General features: G+C 41.4%; 1 protein-coding gene across 5 annotated transcripts in view; it reads left to right on the top strand.

Annotated features, from left to right (window-relative positions):
• Positions 1–14,390, top strand: part of POLH (DNA polymerase eta) — a 49,165-nt gene extending 34,775 nt beyond the window's left edge. For 4 of the 5 annotated variants that reach the window (XM_053601535.1, XM_053601536.1, XM_053601534.1 and 1 more), the window contains 4 exons: positions 569–692; positions 2,673–2,738; positions 9,684–9,853; positions 12,104–14,390. In XM_053601535.1, coding sequence (XP_053457510.1) covers positions 569–692; positions 2,673–2,738; positions 9,684–9,853; positions 12,104–12,989 — 1,246 coding nt within the window. In that variant the 3' untranslated portion in view covers positions 12,990–14,390. The remainder of the gene's footprint in view (positions 1–568; positions 693–2,672; positions 2,739–9,683; positions 9,854–12,103) is intronic. The other variant, XM_053601537.1, reaches the window with a different exon arrangement.
• The last annotated feature ends 3,936 nt before the right edge of the window (positions 14,391–18,326 follow it).

Raw genomic sequence — 18,326 nt, 5'->3', positions numbered from 1 at the left:
GTTTTTCAGTCATAACCTTTATGGAGATGCTAGGTCAAAAATAGATAAAAGCATCTAGTAAAATCCAGACTTACCTTTAGGTTAACATTTGGTTTCTGAGGTAACTTTACTGGTCCTTCTTGCTTTAAAATATTAGGTCATGATGGCCTATTACTCTAGAGTAGTTTTTTTCACAAACCTGGGTGGTTGATCGATAGGAGTTATTACTTCTATGCGTAGGTGTATACTATTAATTACATCATGCATGTGTGCTAAGATGTTTTCTTAAAATCATTGTTTTACAAAAAACTTGGGGATATGAATCAATGGCTTGTTTGGCACTTATCAAAAAGTACAAATGGTGATCTGGCTTTAGAAAGTAGAAGCAGTCTTGTCCTTGCCAATGTATTCCACTGGAATTCATCGAGAAGGACAGAGGTTTCTGTCAGAGGTCAGCGACACTAAATTTTGGACAGATTTTTTCTTTTTCATGATAAGGATAAAAGGGTATTATGATACAGGTATTTTATTTTATTTCTACAGATTAATAATTTGTTTTGCCTTAAAGTTTTTTTATTGGTTTTATTAGGTCTTGGCTATATGCCATGTGCAGAGGAATTGAACATGATCCAGTTAAACCCAGACAACTACCCAAAACCATTGGCTGTAGCAAAAACTTCCCAGGAAAAACAGCTCTATCTACTCGGGAGCAGGTAAGCAGGTGTTCTTCTTTTTTTTTTTTTATTAAATCATAGCTGTGTACATTGATATATTCATGGGGCATCATTCACTAGCTTCACAGACCGTGTAGGCCAAGGTGAGTGGATTGCTTGAGCTCATGAGTTCGAGACTAGCCTGAACAAAAGCAAGACCCCATCTCTACTAAAAATAGAAAAACTGAGGCAAGAGGACCATTTGACCCCAAGAGTTGGAGGTTGTTGTGAGCTATAACACTATGGCACTCTACCCAAGGTGACAGCTTAAGATTCTGTCTCAAAAAAAAAAAAAGAAAGAACACTTCTTCAGGGCTGGGTGAAGTGGCTCATGCCTGTAATCCTAGCACTTGGGAAGTTGAGGCAGGTAGATTGCCTGAGCTCACAGGTTTGAGACCAGCCTGAACGAGAGCGGGACCTCATCTATAAAAATAGCCTGGCCTTGTGGCAGGTGCCTATAGTCTTAGCAACTTGGGAGGCTGAGGCAAGAGAATTGCTTAAGCCTAGGAGTTTGAGGCTGCTGTGAGCTATGACTCCACGGTACTCTACCAAGGGTGATGAGGTGAGACTCTGTCTCAAAGAAAAAAAAAGAGAAGCTCGGCATCCATAGCTTAGTGGTTACGGTGCCAGCCACATACATCGGGGCTGGCAGGTTCGAGCCTAGCCCGGGCCTGCTAAACAACAATGACAAACAACTACAATTAAAAAAAAAATAGCTATACACTAACATTTGGGAATGAAAGGCACAGAACTTTCTTTTTAACTTTTGGTAACTAAAGTAGGTTATGGGCTCTACGTTCTAAACTACTTGAAATAAATGTTTAATTTTCTTAAATTCCCTTTAGAGCAACTTAATTTTATGGTTTTGATTTCAGGTTGCAAAACATTTAAAATCTGCATAGCAGTGAGTTCTCTGTTTTGCCGATTCCTTTACTGTCTTGTAATCAACTAACTTTGTAGGTGACTTTGATGTAAAGTATACATGTTACTTTTATGTGTATTTAATCATGAAGTTTAATTTTGCACACTTATTTTTATGTTTCTTTTAAATAAAAGTGACTAATTTGTTGTAAAAAAAAAAAAAATAGCTGGGTGTTGTGGCGGGCACCTGTAGTCCCAGCTACATGGGAGTAGGCAAGAGAATCGCTTAAGCCCAAGAGTTTGAGGTTGCTAAGAACACTGCTTCTTTTAAAGGGGTTAATGGGTAGATTTTGGTAGCTGAGGAAGGTTTATAGATTAGATGGAAGCTTTACACTATAAAGTATGAAGAGAACAGACATTCCTTTCTTTGTAGAAAATTGACTGGTTTAACTTGTGATTTATCATATTTTTTCCTTTCTCCCATCTAAAAAGAAATAAAATGGAACTGAGTGAAGTTGAAAATGGAATTTCTTGGAGTTTTAATAAGTGGAAACTTGGAAAGCCTAAGATATTATGCCTCCTCAAGTTTGGGTCTTTACTTTTTTCTCAGAGCTAGAACATGCTTAAATTCACCTGATGGCATGCCAGCAGGAAAAGAAAATGAAAATCTTGAGCTAGGGTAGGCGAGAGAACTAAGATTTCTGTGATCTATTGATCCCTTGGTTATGAGGGAAACTTTGGTGCACAATTGTGTTTGGGAGAGAACTGAACAGTCACTCTCTAGTTTTATTAATATCATAGACCTAGGCTCGGTGCCTGTAACTCAGCAGCTAGGGCGCCAGCCACATACACTGGAACTGATGGGTTCAAATCCAGCCTGGGCCCGCCAAACAGCAATGACAACTACAACCAAAAAATAGCCAGGTATTGTGGCGGGTGCCTGTAGTCCCAGCTACTTGGGAGGCTGAGGCAAGAGAATCGCTTAAGCCCAAGAGTTTGAGGTTGCTGTGAGCTGTGACGCACTCTACCAAGGGTGACATAGTTAGAGTCTGTCTCAAAAATAAATATAATAGACCTAAAGTATTTAAATGAAAAATTAAAGTCTCAATACTTTTTTAGGTACAATGGTGGCTTTTGCAGTTAGCCCAGGAACTAGAGGAGAGACTGACCAAAGACCGAAATGATGTAAGATTTTCTTTCTTGCTTGCTGGGGTGGACTTTGGAATTTACATATCAGTTGCTCTTTACTTTAAATGATGTAAGATTTTCTTTCTTGTTTGCTGGAGTGGGCTTTAGAATTTACATATCAGTTGCTCTTTACTTTATAGAGTAGGAACAAAGATAAAAATAGGTATCGGTCTAGGAAAATATAAGAAATCTTTTGTCTTCTTTCAACATAGGCCCATAAAACTCAAAATAATCTTTGAAAGCTTGGCTTTATGAACATAAGACCTAACTGCTCCTCTCCCTCTTATTATTATTTGCCTCTACATATTGAATTTCTTATCTAATTCCTCTTGCAACCCTGATAATACTACGGCCCTTCATCAGTGTATACAGGCATTGAGCAGAACACTGAGAGACTAGACTATAAATTATTAGGCTTAATGTTTAGTCCATGTGACAATGGAATGGCAGTTTTAAATAAATTTTATTGTGTATATTTGACGTTTACACCATGATGTTATAGGATACTTATAGATAGTAAAATGTTACTATAGCTTAGCAAATTAACATATCATCTTACATACTTTATTGACAAGACTAGATAAATTGTTCATTAGTTTTCTTTTTTTTCTTTCTTTTTTTTTTATTGTTAAATCATAGCTGTGTACATTAGTGCAATCAAGGAGTACAATGTGCTGGTTTCATATACAATCTGAAATATTCTCATCAAACTGTTCAACGTAGCCTTCATGGCATTTTCTTAGTTATTGTAAGTAGACATTTGTATTCTGCCTTTAGTAAGTTTCGCCTGTACCCATTCTAAGATGCACCCTAGGTGTGGTCCCACCCATTACTCTCCCTCCACCATAACCTCCCCCCTCCCTTCCCCTTCCTTGGCCCTTTCCTCATAGTCTTGTGCTACAGTTGGGTTATAGCCTTCATGTGAAAGCTGTATGTTCATTAGTTTTCTTGACTTTGTCATCCTACATATTTACTACTTTGTATCCTTTGACTATATCTCCCCATTTTCTTTCCCTTCCCCCTATTCCTGGTAATCAGTTTTATTCTCTGTCTCTGTGTATTTGATTTTTCTTTAACATCTCTGAACATCTTTTTTCTTTTCTGTTTTTTTTTTTTTTTTTTGGTAGAGACAGAGTTTGACTTTATCGCCCATGGTAGAGTGCTGTGGCGTCACACAGCTCACAGCAACCTCCAACTCTTGGGCGTAGGCAATTCTCTTGCCTCAGCCTCTAGCTGAGACTACAGGCGCCTGCCACAACGCCCAGCTATTTTTTTGTTACAGTTTGGCTGGGGCCGGGTTTGAACCTGCCACCCTCAGTATATGGGGCTGGCGCCCTGCCCACTGAGCCACAGGGACTGCCCTGGACATCTTTTTTCTTTTTTGCAGTTTTTGGCTAGGGTTGGGTTTGAACCCGCCACCTCCGGCATATGGGTCCAGCACCCTACTGTGTTGAGGCACAGGCGCCGCCCAGGATAGGACATATTTTTTTCTAATGTTACTGATTTCTTTAGTCTAGGGCTAGTGGCAATTTTAAAGACAAAGTTAAGTCAAACATTAAGTCATTAATGTTGACTATTGAGTCAAACATTAGACATCAAATGATTAGTTTCTTTCTCCTCTCCTTTTCAGCAACTTTATGCTTTACACGCCATAAAAGTCACCCACTTAAACCATATAGTTCAGTGGTTTTAGTGTATTCCAGAGTTGTACAACTATTCTACAATAAAATTTTAGAATATTCTCTGATGGCACCTGTGGCTCAAGGAGTAGGGCGCTAGCCCCATATACTGAAGGTGGTTCAAACTTGGCCCCAGCCAAAAACTGCAAAAAAAAAAAAAAAAAAAAGAACATTTTCATCACCCCCAAAAGAAATCCTGTACTGGGCAGCGCCTATGGCTCAGTGAGTAGGGCGCTGGCCCCCTATACTGAGGGTGGCAGGTTCGAACCTAGCCCCAGCTGAACTATAACAACAACAAAAAAGGAGCTGGGTGTTGTGAGGGTCGCCTTTAGTTCCAACTACTCAGGAGGCTGAGGCAAGAGAATCGCCTAAGCCCAAGAGCTGGAGGTTGCTATGAGCTGTGACACCATGGCACTATCCCGAGGGCAACAAAGTAAGATTCTGTCTCTTAAAAAAAAAAAAAAAAAAGAAAGAAAAGAAATCCTGTACCTATTAGCAGTCACTCCCTATTTCTCTCCTACCTACCCCCACCCCTAGGTAACCATTAGTTTGCTTTCTGCTTTTATGAACTTACTATTCTGGACACTTCCTATAAATGGAATGGAATCAAAGTATGTGGCCTTTTGTGACTGGCTTGAAACCTTTCACTTAGTATAATGTTTCCAAGGTTCACCCATATTGTTGCATGTGTCACTACCTCATTCCTTTTTATGACTAGATAATATTCTTTTGTATGGATATATTTACTGATACATCATCAGTAAATAGACTTTTGAGTTGTTTCACTTTTTGGCTGCTATGAGTAATGCGGGTATGAACACGTGTAAGATTTTGTACAGACATATGTTTTCATTTCTCTTCACTATATACCTAAGAAGATAATTGCTGGGTTATATGGTAATTCTGTTTAGCATTTTGAGGAACTGCCAGACTATTTTTCACATGGCTTCATTATTTTATATCCCTACCATCAGTGTAAGAGAGTTCTAGTTTTCTTACATCCTTGCTATTGTCATTTTAAAGTTTATCCGTTCTGGGTGGTGCCTGTGGCTCAAGGAGTAGGGCGCCGGTCCCATATGCTGGAGGTGGCGGGTTCAAACCTAGCCCCGGCCAAAAACAAACAAACAAATATAAAGTTTATCCGTTCTAACGGGTGTAAACTGGTATCTTTGTGGTTTGATTTGCATTTTCTGAAAGCTAATGATCTTTTTATGTGCTTGGAGAAATGTTTTTTTTTTTTTTTGTGGTTTTTTTGGCCAGGGCTGGGTTTGAACCCGCCACCTCCGGCATATGGGACCGGTGCCCTACTCCTTGAGCCACAGGCGCCGCCCATGGAGAAATGTTTATTGAGAACCTTTTCCTTTTTTTTTTGAATTAGGCTGTCTCTCTCTCTTTTTTTTTGAGACAGAATCTCACTATGTGTCACCCTTGGTAGAGTGCTGTGGTGTCACAGCTCACAGCAACCTCAAACTCTTGGCTTAAGCGATTCTCTTGCCTCAGCTTCCCAAGCAGCTGGAACTACAGGCACACGCCACAACACCAAGCTATATTTTTGTTGCACTTGTCATTGTTTAGCAGGCCCAGGCTGAGTTTGAACCTGCCAGCCCTGGTGTATGTGGCTGGCGCCTTAACCACTGAGCTACGGGTGCCAAGCCGGCTGTCTCTTTATTATTGTGGTATAAGAGTTCTTTATACAATCTGAATACAAGTCCCTTGTCAGATATGTAATTTGGAAATATTTTCCTCCACGCTATGTGTTTTCTTTTTGTTTCCTAATGGTATTATTTATTAGATGTATGCTCTCCTCTTAAAACATCTTGGCATTCTGCAAGTTAACTGTATACTGTTAGGACTAGTCCAATACTACTTCTTTGCTCCCTTTTAGCTGGTGTTGGTGGTGAACATTTATTTCTTTGGTAGGCAACATAGAGAGGGATTGACTCAACCTGTGTTATTGGCCCATTCAACTTTGCCCACTAGGTGGCACTTGGTTCTCATCCCTTTATAAGCTCCTGAGGGTTTTCTTCCTACCTTGTATCTAGTGTGACACAGCGGGGAATCCTTCAAAATTAATCTTGTCTCAATGAATCCCCAACAATAAAAAAAAAAAAAAAAAAAAAAGAAACTGAAGAGGAATAAGCAAATATAAGATGTGCCAATTAGTGATGAAATATCCCAAATAAAATGTAACTTGACAGACTAGAAAAAAAAAAAAAAAAAAAAAAAAAAAAAAATTAATCTTGTCTTTAAGTTTGAAGGGACTTTATAGCCAAAAAGAATTAGAGACATAGCAGATCCTGTCGCTTCAGTTTTTAAAATATTCTATTCAGTGGCTTTCCTTTATACTTAAGTCATATTTCCTTTTTTTTTTAATTCTATAAAGCTAAATATGATGTGGTCTGTGTCTACTTCTCTGACTTTATCTCCTAGCTTCTCCCCCTCACTTATTTTAGTCTCTGTTCCATTGGCCTCCTTCTCTTTTATCTCATACACCCAGTAAGCTGTCACCTCAGCACCTTTGTACTTGCTGTACCTTTGTTGTGGAGCCCCTTCCTTGATTCCTTCCTTCCTTCCTCCCTCCCTCCTTCCCTCCCTTCCCCTTATATTCTTAAAATTTGTTTCTTCACATTAGTAAAATCTCTGCTCAAATTTCACCTTCTCCAAGAGACCTTCCTTAGTTATCCTATCACATCAGGATCTTCCATGAGTGTTTGCCTTACTCTGCTTTTCTTTTCTTTTTTTTTTATTTTTTTGAGACAGAGTCTCACTCTGTCACCCTCAGTAGAGTGCCGTAGTGTCACAGCTCACAGCAACCTCCAACTCCTGGGCTCAAGGGATTCTCCTGCCTCCACCTCCCAAGTAGCTGGGACTACAGGCACCTGCCACAACGCTCAGCTATTTTTTGGTTGCAGCCGTCATTGTTGTTTGGCAGCCCGGGCTGGATTTGAACCTGCCAGCTCAGGTGTATGTGGCTGGCGCCTTAGCCGCTTGAGAGCCACAGGCGCTGAGCCACTCTGCTTTTATTTTCATAGCACTCATCTGCATAGTCATTTCTATTAACATGTCCACTTCTTTTTTTAGCTCTAGCTTCTATTACAACATAAAATCCATGAGAGCCTAGACTTTCTGGCATCTTTAGGCACTGTCTGGACATACATAATAGTTGGTTATAGCTGAATGATTTTAGTCAATAAGGACTCTTTTGTAATTGCCAATTTTTATTCTCCCAAGATAAATAAATCTGTACAATTGTATTTTTGCCCCCAAAAAATAGTTCTTGGGGATATTCTTCTCACTTTTTTTTTTTTTTGAGACAGGGTCTCATTTAGTTGCCCTTGGTAGAGTGCCATGGCATCATAGCTCACAACAATCTCAAACTCTTAGGCTCAAGTGATCCTCTTGGCCTCAGCCTCACAAGTAGCTGGGACTTCCAGGCACCTGCCTCGATGCCTGGCTAGTTTTTCTATTTGTGGTAGAGACAGGGTCTTACTCTTGCTTAGGCTGGTCTGGAACTCCTGAGCTCAAGCAATCTATCTGCATCGGCCTCCCAGAGTGCTAGGATTACACGTGTGAGCCACCACATCTGGCCTCTTCTCACTAACTTCTTTTGATTTTTGATGGGGTCCCTATGCTTCATCTTTATTTCTCTGTGTGCTGAGCATCAACAGTATTCAGATACTTAGACTTTACTGAAGTGAGTCAATGATCTTGCTTTCTAAAGGCAGGCTCACTATACTTTATCTTTTCTAGATGGGTTGTAAGGAGGAAGTGCTGGTGAAAACTTCTGTAGTAATTAAGCATAAGAGCATCAGGGCAGAAAAAAAGACTAGATTGAACACTAGATCCACTACTCAGCCTAGACATACTAGCTTTCAGACAACCACTTGCCCAAACCCTTCCTTTCTTCACAAAGCAGAATATAGTATTTGTAGGTATTTGTTATAATCTTCCTGCTTGGATGCCATGAAAAACATTCAAGGATGTTTTATTTTCATTTATTCTGTCTTATTCCCATCACCTGTCAAAATATGTTAGATACTCTAATATCCCATCCATCACCTAAATTATATCTTCTCTACTTTTTTTTTTTTTTTTGAGACAGAGCCTCAAAGCTGTCACCCTGGGTAGAGTGCTGTGGCATCACAGCTCACAGTAAACTCCAACTCCTGGGCTCAAGCGATTCTCCTGCCTCTGCCTCCCAAGTAGCTGGAATTATAGGCACCTGCCACAATGCCCAGCTATTTTTTGGTTGCAGCCATCATTTTTGTTTGGCAGGCCTGGGCTGGATTCTAATCCGCCAGCTCAGGTGTATATGGCTAGCACCTTAGCCACTTGAGCCATAGGTGCCAAGCCGTCTATTTTTTTTTTGAGACAGAGTCTAAAGCTGTCACCCTGGGTATAGTGCCATGGCGCCATAGCTCACGGCAACCTCAAACTCTTGGGTGTAAGCGATTCTCTTGCCTCAGCCTCCAGAGTAGCGGGGAGTACAGGCACCTGCCACAATGCCTGGCTATTTTGTTGTTGTTGTTGTTGTGGTTGCCATTGTTGTTTGGCAAACCCTGGCTGGGTTTGAACCCATGAGCCCTGGTGTATGTGGCTGGCATTCTAGCTGCTGAGCTACAGGTGCTGAGCCTTCTATACTTTTTTGTGTGTTTTGAGATAGAGTCTCTTTGTACCCTCAGTAGAATGCTGTGACATCATAGCTCACAGCAAACTCAAACTCTTGGGCTCAAGCAATCCTTTTACCTCAGCCTCCCAAGTAGCTGAGACTATAGGCACCTGCCACAATGCCTGGCTATTTTTATGGACAGGCTGGTCTCAAACTTCTGAGCTCAAGCAATCCACTCACCTCAGCCTCCCAGAGTGCAAGAATTACAGGTGTGAGCCACCGTGCCTGGCCTTCTCTGACTACTTTTTACATATAGAAATAACATAAACTTTTTTTGTGGAACTATATAATCAGATTTTTATTCAGAAAATGTGATTCTGTAGTATAGTATACTATTGGCATCCCTCATAGTACCTAATCCAGTATCCTGTGCATACTAGATACTCATTATGTATTTGTAGCTTATAGGAATTGACACTGGTATAAACAGCCTCATTGTTTGCTTATTGGTACTATGTTCTTGAATTTTAAGCTTAGTGTTTCCAAACCATTCTGTCACCCTGATTCTTTTAATTTCCTCTCCTGCATTTTCAGTATATAGAATCTAGATGCTCCTAGAACTTTATTCTGGTCTCAATCTTTTTCCACTCACAGAATGACAGGGTGGCCACCCAGTTGGCTGTGAGCATTCGTGTGCAAGGAGACAAACGTCTCAGCAGCTTGCGCCGCTGCTGTGCCCTTATCCGCTACGATGCTCACAAGATGAGCCGTGATGCATTTGCTGTTATCAAGAACTGTAATACTTCTGGAATCCAGACTGAATGGTGAGTTTTTTTCCTAGCTCATCTTCTTAGACTTATGCCCTGTCTTAGCTCTAAAATTAGTGAGAGTCCATGCTATTCCAGCGGGGTTAGGCTCTTTCTGAGACTAGCAGCATTTATTACAGAGGGGAATGGTCATGCACTAAGGGAGAAAACACAGTAGCAACCTCAGAAACAAGGCAGCCCAGCTGCAGCTTCTTTGCCTGCATTTGGTACATTATGGTTCCCCGGAGGTAGGTTAGAAGGCAAAGTGAACTAATACTGTCTCTGTCTTTATCAGCTTACTCAAGTCAGGGAAATGACCAACTGCACTTGGAGAAAAGCTCAGGTTTTAAGAATATATTTGGGAACTTCTCTTTCAACTATTGACTATTCTATTTTAAAAGCATCTTTCTTGATTATGAAAGTGACCTATATTCATTGATAATCTCTAACATCCCAACTCAGTTACAAGCTCCATTAATATTATACCAAATGTCACATTCATTAATAAGCTTCACTTCTACTGATCATGAAATATAAGCCTCTTTTTGTTGGAGGATGTTCATTTTCTGTCCAGATATTAATAACTTCTGGGATTGGAATCCTTTAATTACTTATTTAATGTAGCCTGCTGCTACATTTTTAAAAAAGTATTCCAAATTCACAACAGAAATATAAGGATGGCACCTGTGGCTCAAGGAGTAGAGCACTGGTCCCATATACTGGAGGTGGTGGGTTCAAACCCGGCCCTGGCCAAAAACTGCCGAAATAAAACAAACAAACAACAAAAATATAATTATGAGAGAAAGGTAAGTTGGTTGTTCACTTATAGATGTATATTGAAGATCATAAAAAAAGGTTTAACCGGGCGGCACCTATGGCTCAAAGGAGTAGGGCCGGCCCCATATGCCAGAGGTGGAGGGTTCAAACCCAGCCCCAGCCAGAAACTGGAAGGAAAAAAAAAAAAGGTTTAACTACCTAAGTTATTGCTTATCTAAATATTTTGGCACTGCTCTTATACGTACAAACCAATTATACAATTTCTCCAAAATTGGAGTCTTTTTTTCTTTACTTGGAATAATTTAATTAACTTGTATTTCCTAATAATATTTATTTTCAAATATTTGACAGTTTTATAGAACCAAATGATAATTGTGATATTAGGTTCATTTGAAACCTTATTTGAAAACTTATAAATTGATGAACTAACTATAAACAAGTACTACTCACCAATAATGTGACATTTATTGACCGGGAAGCATCACAATTATTTGATTATAAGGATGTCCCAAAGTATGAAACCCGAGGACAGTGGGATACTTTCATAACTACTTTAAAATAGCATTTAGGCTTTTCCTCATTTGAGGAACTAATCTGTATCTAAAAGCATGTTTAATCTTTAATTCAGCTTATGAAAATGTGGGTGATTAGACATAATGAGGAACTTTATGACTGGAATTTCTAGAAATGTTTCTGAGACTGGGATTGGTAACCAAAAGCTGTTGTGGATGAAATTCCAGAATGGAGCCAAGCACGGTGGCTCAGGCCTGTAATCCTAGCACTCTGGGAGGCTGAGGTGGGTGGATTTCCTGAGCTCACAAGTTCTAGACCAGCCTGAGCTAGAGTGAGACCCTCATCTCTAAAAATAGCCAGGCATTGTGGCAAGTGCCTGTAGTCTCAGCTACTTGGGAGGCTGAGGCAAGAGAATAACTTAAGCCCAAAAGTTTGAGGTTGCTGTGAGCTAAGACACCGTGGTACTCAACAAGGGTGACAAAGTGAGACTCTATCTCAAAAAAAAAAAAAAATTTTTTTTTTGATTTTTTAGTTAGGGTTAGGTAGTGTCTTGTTTAAAAACACTGAATTAGGGTTAGGTAGTGTCTTGTTTAAAAACAAGAGAATGGCTAAGAGGGTTTTTTCTAAGTCTTTCTGATCTAAACGTTCTAAAGCTTTTCTGTTGTCCTCAATAAAATTTCTTGCCCCAACCCTGAATTATGGCAGTTCTGTAGTAGTACCTTATAAAAACACTAGCTGTCTGGAAGTGGGTGTTCACCAGGTCAGTAGTTCTCAAGGTGCAACATCAATTGTTACAAATTCAAATTCTCTGTTCTTCCCAGATCTATTAATTTGCTACATGTTAAACTTTGAGAATGACTGCAGTAAGGAATGATTTCTTGTGGCACAATCAGAATCCCAGTCATTTATGAACTGAATCTTTCCTAAGCTCTGAAAGAGACTTATGCCAACCTTCTTGTTCTTTTACTTTCCATACAGGTCCCCTCCTCTCACAATGCTTTTCCTCTGTGCTACCAAATTCTCTGCCTCTGCCCCTTCATCTTGCACAGACATCACCGTCTTCTTGAGCAGTGACCCCAGTTCTCTGCCAAAGGTGCCAGTTACCAGTTCAGAAGCTAAGACCCAGGCAAGTGACACAGGGGTGACAGCCACTAAGAAAGCAGCCACTTCTCTGGAATCATTCTTCCAAAAAGTTGCAGAAAAGCAGAAAGTCAAAGAAGCTTCACTTTCATCTTTTACTGCTACCACTCAGGCCCTCACAAGCAATTCACCATCCAAGTTATCACCTTTCCCAACCAGTCAAACTATAGGAACTGAGTCCTTCTTTAAGCAGAAAAGTCTGCTTCTAAAACAGAAGCAACTTCATTCTTCAGTTCCTTTCCCTCCACAAAATCCCTGGCCCAACTCCGAAGGGTTAACAAATCATGTTCCAACAGAGAATCCAAATTGTGCCCCTATTTGTGAAGTGTTGAAGCTAGAATCCTGTAAAGCAACTCCTGCAGTAGTGGACATGACCCAGGACAGCCCAAGCACGCTTGTTTCTTCAGCTTCCAAGTCTGCTCTCGGGGTAGCTGAGAAGGCAACTACCACTTCAAGTGTTCTTGCTGCTGAGGACCAGGTGCCCTGTGAGAAATGTGGCTCCCTGGTACCAGTATGGGAGATGCCAGAACACATGGACTACCATTTTGCATTAGAGTTGCAGAAATCCTTTTTGCAGCCCCAGTCCTCAAATCCCCATGTTGTAACTGCCTTGTCTCCTCAAGGCAAAAGAAATCCCAAGAGTCCTTTGGCCTCCAGTAATAAACGCCCAAGGCCTGAGGGCATGAAGACATTGGAATCTTTTTTTAAGCCATTAACACATTAGTGCTGCCCTCAGGCTTGCTATGGATTTGGAATTTTTTTTTTTTTTTTGAGACAGTTGTGGAGTACTATGGAGTCATAGCTCACAGCAACCTCAAACTCTTGGGCTTAAGCAGTTCTCTTGCCTCAGCCTCCCAAGTAGCTGGGACTACAGGTGCCCGCCATGGGATTATAATATTTTATCTGTAAACTTGAGAGATGGAAATATGTTTCCTTCTCAGAGAAGTCCATAATTTTATGAAATTTTTAATACAAAAAAAAATAATTGTTAGGTGCTGGGTTAAGGTTCCCATCTCTTCATCGCCATGGATTCTAATCCCATTGCTGATAGAGATGTAAAAATTCATTCTCCCATCAAGTTTTAATCTTTAGGAAATTTAATCTTTAGGAAAATTCATTCTCCCATCAAGTTTTTAATCAAGTTTTTAATCTTAGGGTTTGGGGAGGTACTATCATATAGTAAAAACTGTATGGGCCTTGAAGCCTAGGAGACTGGTTTCAAACCTATAGCCTCTTATTTCAGTGATGACTTTGAGTAAATCACTTTCTTCATTTCCTTATGTATAAATGAGATAATACCCTACAGATTATTAAAGATTAAAAAAATGACGTTTAAAGTATCTAACTTAAAGTTGGCACAGAGAAGGAACTAAGTTAAAAAAAAAAACAAAACCTCCTGGGTGGTGCCTGTGGTTCAGTGGGTAGAGTGCTGGCTCCATATACTGAGGGTGACGGGTTCAAACCCAGCCCCGGCCAAACTGCAATAAAAAATAGCCGGTTGTTGTGGCGGGTGCGTGTAGTCCCAGCTACTCGGGAGGCTGAGGCAAGAGAATCACCTAAGCCCAGGAGTTGGAGGTTGCTGTGAGCTGTTTGAGGCCACGGCACTCTACCGAGGGCCATGAAGTAAGACTCTGTCTCTACAAAAAACAAAACAAAACAAACAAAAAAAAAACCTCTCTAGCTTGATGACAGGGGCAGTTCAGATAATGCCTTAATCAGAATTCTATATTTTCATTTGGAGAATGTGAGGTGAAGAATCACTAAAAGTAGGCTGGGCGTGGTGGCTCACGCCTGTAATCCTAGCACTCTGGGAGGCTGAGACAGGTGGATTGCCTGAGCTCACTGGTTCGAGACCAGTCTGAGCCACAGTGAGACCCCATCCCTAAAAAAATAGCTGGGCATTGTGGTGGGCACCTGTAGCCCCAGTTGCTGGGGAGGCTGAGGCAAGAGAATTGCTTGAGCCCAAGAGTTTGAGGTTGCTGTGACCTGTGACACCATGGCACTCTACGGAGGGTGACAAAGCGAGACTGTTTCTAAAACAAATGAACAAACAAGAATCCCTTAAAGTGCTATAGTAAGTTAGTGTAGGGTAGGCTCTGTTCATAAAAACTAGTCAATAATGCTGAATCTCGGGTGGTGCCTGTGGCTCAAGGAGTAGGGCGCCGGTCCCATATGCCAGAGGTGGCGGGTTCAAACCCAGCCCTGGCCAAAAACCACAAAAAAAAAAAAAAAAAAAAAAAAAAAAAAAAAAAATAATGCTGAATCTCATTCAGGTAAACCCTATTATAGCCTCAGTTCTAGCCACTGGCTAGCCATTCTATTTCTGCATTTTGCTCTCATGCAGAATGACAGTGCCACTGGCCAGTTGTTTAGATTGGGTAAGTCATAATTGAAAGTAGATCATCTCTTGGCTCGGCTCCCATAGCACAGCGGTTACGGCACCGGCCACGTATACCCAGGCTGGTGGGTTTGAACCTAGCCCGGGCAAGCTAAACAACAATGACAGTTGCAACAAAAAAACAGCTGGGCATTGTGGCAGGCACCTGTAGTCCAGCTACATGGTAGGCTGAGGCAAGAGAATCGCGTAAGCCCAAGAGTTTGAGGTTGCTGTGACCTGTGATGCCACGGCACTCTACCGAGGGTGACATAGTGAGACTCCGGTCTCAAAAAAAAAAAAAAAAAAAGTAGATCATCTCTAGAACTTTACTACTCTGGTTGTGATCTGAGGAAGAGCAGCACTGGTATCACCTGGGACCTTGTTAGAAACAGTCTCAGTCTCATCACTCCTATTGAATCCAAATCTGCATATTAACAAGACTCCCCAGTGTTTTGTGTTTTTTTTCTTTGTTTGTTTGTTTTGTGAGACAGAGTCTCACTGTGTCGCCCTTGGTAGAGTGCTATGGCATCACAGGTCACAGCAACCTCAAACTCTTGGGCTTAAGTGATTCTCTTGCCTCAGCCTCCCAAGTAGCTGGGACTACAGGAGCCCACCACAATGCCCAGCTATTTTCTGTTGCAGTTGTCATTGTGTAGCTTACCCCGGCTGGGTTCAAACCCGCCAGCCTTGGTGCTTATGGGAGATGTTCTAAACACTGTGCTACGGGCGCCGACCCAAGACTCACCAGTGTTTCAATTAAACTTAGAGAGAAATACTGATGTAGAAGGTATCAACAGCCAGGTTTGTAGAGGACAATAACATTTCCTTAAACTCCAAGTACAAATGTAAGAGGTGAGTGCTTGGACCTTTAAGGTTACTGGCATGTTCATCTCTTCCCTATTGAAGTGTAAACATTTAGCTTAGAGTATTAAATTCATTATTGTAGCTTTTTGTACTTGTCCATGCTTATAATACTGTATTCTTAATTGCTGTTTTTATGTGTGAGGAGCCAGCTTTTTTTGGCTTTTCTGATTATGAGGAACCTTGAATTACACAGGGAACTCAACTAAAGATGAACTGAGCTAGGTAGTGATAGGTTAAGTGGGTAGAATGTTGTACATCTCCCTCTTTCTGTATGTATACACAAACCAACTTTTAGCTTATTTGTAAATGGAGGACGGGAGTCTATAGTTAGTCTGAGGAACAGGGGAAGGTTTGAAAACCATTGGATCCAGCAAAAATTATTTTTTCCTCCAAAAATATTTTCTGCTGTTATGGTAGTTGAATATTCAATAAAAGACAGCATTTGCTGTGAACATGGTCTTTTCCCTAACTAGATTTGTGGCTTCATTGTTGCCCTCTGTAGAGTGCTGTAGCATCACAGCTCACAGCAACCTCCAGCTCTTGTGCTTAGGTGATTCTCTTACCTCAGCCTCCCAAGTACAGGCACCCGCCACAATGCCTGCCTATTTTTTTGTTGCAATTTGGCCAGGGCTGGGTTTGAACCCGCCACCTTTGGTTTATGGGGCCAGCACCTTACTCACTGAGCCACAGGCACCGCCCAGAGGCTTGAAATTCTTCATAGTGCCTTGTACATAATAGATGTTTGATGTTCATTGGATGAATACATATAGTAAAAAACTTTAGATCTGATTACCAGAACTAGGACAATAAGAATATACAAACTTAGCCAGGTGCAGTGATTCACATCTATAATTCTAGCACTTGGGGATGCTGAGGTGTGAGGACTGCTTGGGCAACATCATGAGATCTCATTTCTGTGAAATACAGAAAAATTAGATGAGTATAGTGGTCCCATATACTTAGGAGACTGAGGCAGGAGGATTGCTTGAGCCCAGGAGTTTGAGGTTGCAGTAAGCTATGATGATGCCATTGCACTCCAGCCTGGACAACAGAGTGAGATTCTGTCTCAGGGGAAAAAAAAATGTTAAACTCCTTGGTGACCTGCCTTATACACCTTTTTATCCCCCCTAAATGTTCCATTAATGTAGCAAAGTGGCTCAGTAGCTCCTGGAGATGTCTTATTAAATGCTGAGATGTGATTTTCCGAAATTTCCCTTCTTAATCCAGGACTGGTAAACAAACTATGGATGAATATCCATCTTTTTAGGATGCTATACAGATCAAGTTGAATAAATTTTTAACAGTTGGGTTGACTGGGCATGAAGGAGTCAGAGAAAAAAATGTGGCATTGAAACTTAGGTTTCATTGGACTTCTAAAGACCCAAAGAGTTTGGAGGGGTGGGGTGGGCTGGAGGAAGTAGTGGATGGCCAATAAAGACAGCCAGCTGCATACATTGTTTCCTTGAGAATGCCAGCTCTGCCCATACTGGCAATGTGTTGGTGGAGGGTACAAAGATATGCAAGGGTCATTGCTGGGGGAAAGCTATAGTATCTTTTTTTTTTCACTGTTGCAGTTTGCTGCTATAGTAAGCATATTTTTTTTTTTTTTTTTTGAGACAGAGCCTCAAGTTGTCACCCTGGGTTGAGTGCTGTGGCATCACAGCTCACAGCAACCTCCAACTCCTGGGCTCAAGCATTTCTCCTGCCTCTGCCTCCCAAGTAGCTGGGATTACAGGCACCTGCCACAATGCCCAGCTATTTTTTAGTTGTAGCCATCATTGCTTGGTGGGCCCAGGCTGGATTCGAACCCACCAGCTCAGGTGTACGTGGCTGGCACCTTGGCTGCTTGATCCACAGGCACCGAGCCTATCACATTTCTTTTGGTAGATGAATGTTCAAAATGCACTCCCTGTTTTTTTTTTTTGGTAGAGACAGAGTCTCACTGTGTCGCCCTGGGGTAGAGTGCCGTGGCGTCACACGGCTCACAGCAACCTCTAACTCTTGGGCTTATGCGATTCTCTTGCCTCAGCCTCCCGAGTAGCTGGGACTACAGGCGCCCGCCACAACGCCTGGCTATTTTTTTGTTGCAGTTTGGCCGGGGCTGGGTTTGAACCCGCCACCCTCGGCATATGGGGCCGGCGCCCTACTCACTGAGCCACAGGCGCCGCCCCACTCCCTGTTTTTTTTGAGGCAGTCTCACCATGTCACACTCAGTGTAGTGCTGTGGCATCACAGCTCATAGCAACTTCAAACTCTTGGGCTTAAGTGATTCTCTTGCCTCAGCCTCCCAAGTAACTGGAACTATAGGCACCCGCCACAACGCCCAGCTATTTTTTTGTTGTATTTGTTTGGCAGGCTCAAACCCGCCAGCCCCAGTCTATAAAATGTGTTAACAACGAGTCTGAACATGGAAATTTGGCCAGGTAGTCCTCTTAACTCCAAGGACCAGATTACCATCTGTCTCTAAATTTCTCTTTTAAGTAGTTGGCACTCTAAATCTCTGACATGTGATAGGGGCTCTTTACCATTGTGATCACTAGCAAGTGACCAACTCCTCAAATACAGAGTAGCTACTTATTTCAGCTGAAAAGTCCTCAGTTTTACTTTCTACTCTGCTCAAAGAAGTTACAGGCAGAATACTTTGTTATAATACTGGAACACTGATTCTGTGACAGGAAGAGGAAAAGAAAAATGGCGAATGAGATACCATGTGCTATCTCATTCAGGCCTCAGCAATGTTGAGGTTTCTCATCTCTAATCCTAGAGGCCTCTAGCCTGGAAAGGAAGCTTAGCCTATGTCTTAAGCATAAGCACAGTGTA

Source organism: Nycticebus coucang, chromosome 9 (assembly GCF_027406575.1).
Source record: "Nycticebus coucang isolate mNycCou1 chromosome 9, mNycCou1.pri, whole genome shotgun sequence".
In the NCBI taxonomy this organism is placed as follows: domain Eukaryota; kingdom Metazoa; phylum Chordata; class Mammalia; order Primates; family Lorisidae; genus Nycticebus; species Nycticebus coucang.
Note: the sequence above shows the minus strand (reverse complement) of the source record. Positions and strands in the feature narration are given on the sequence as shown.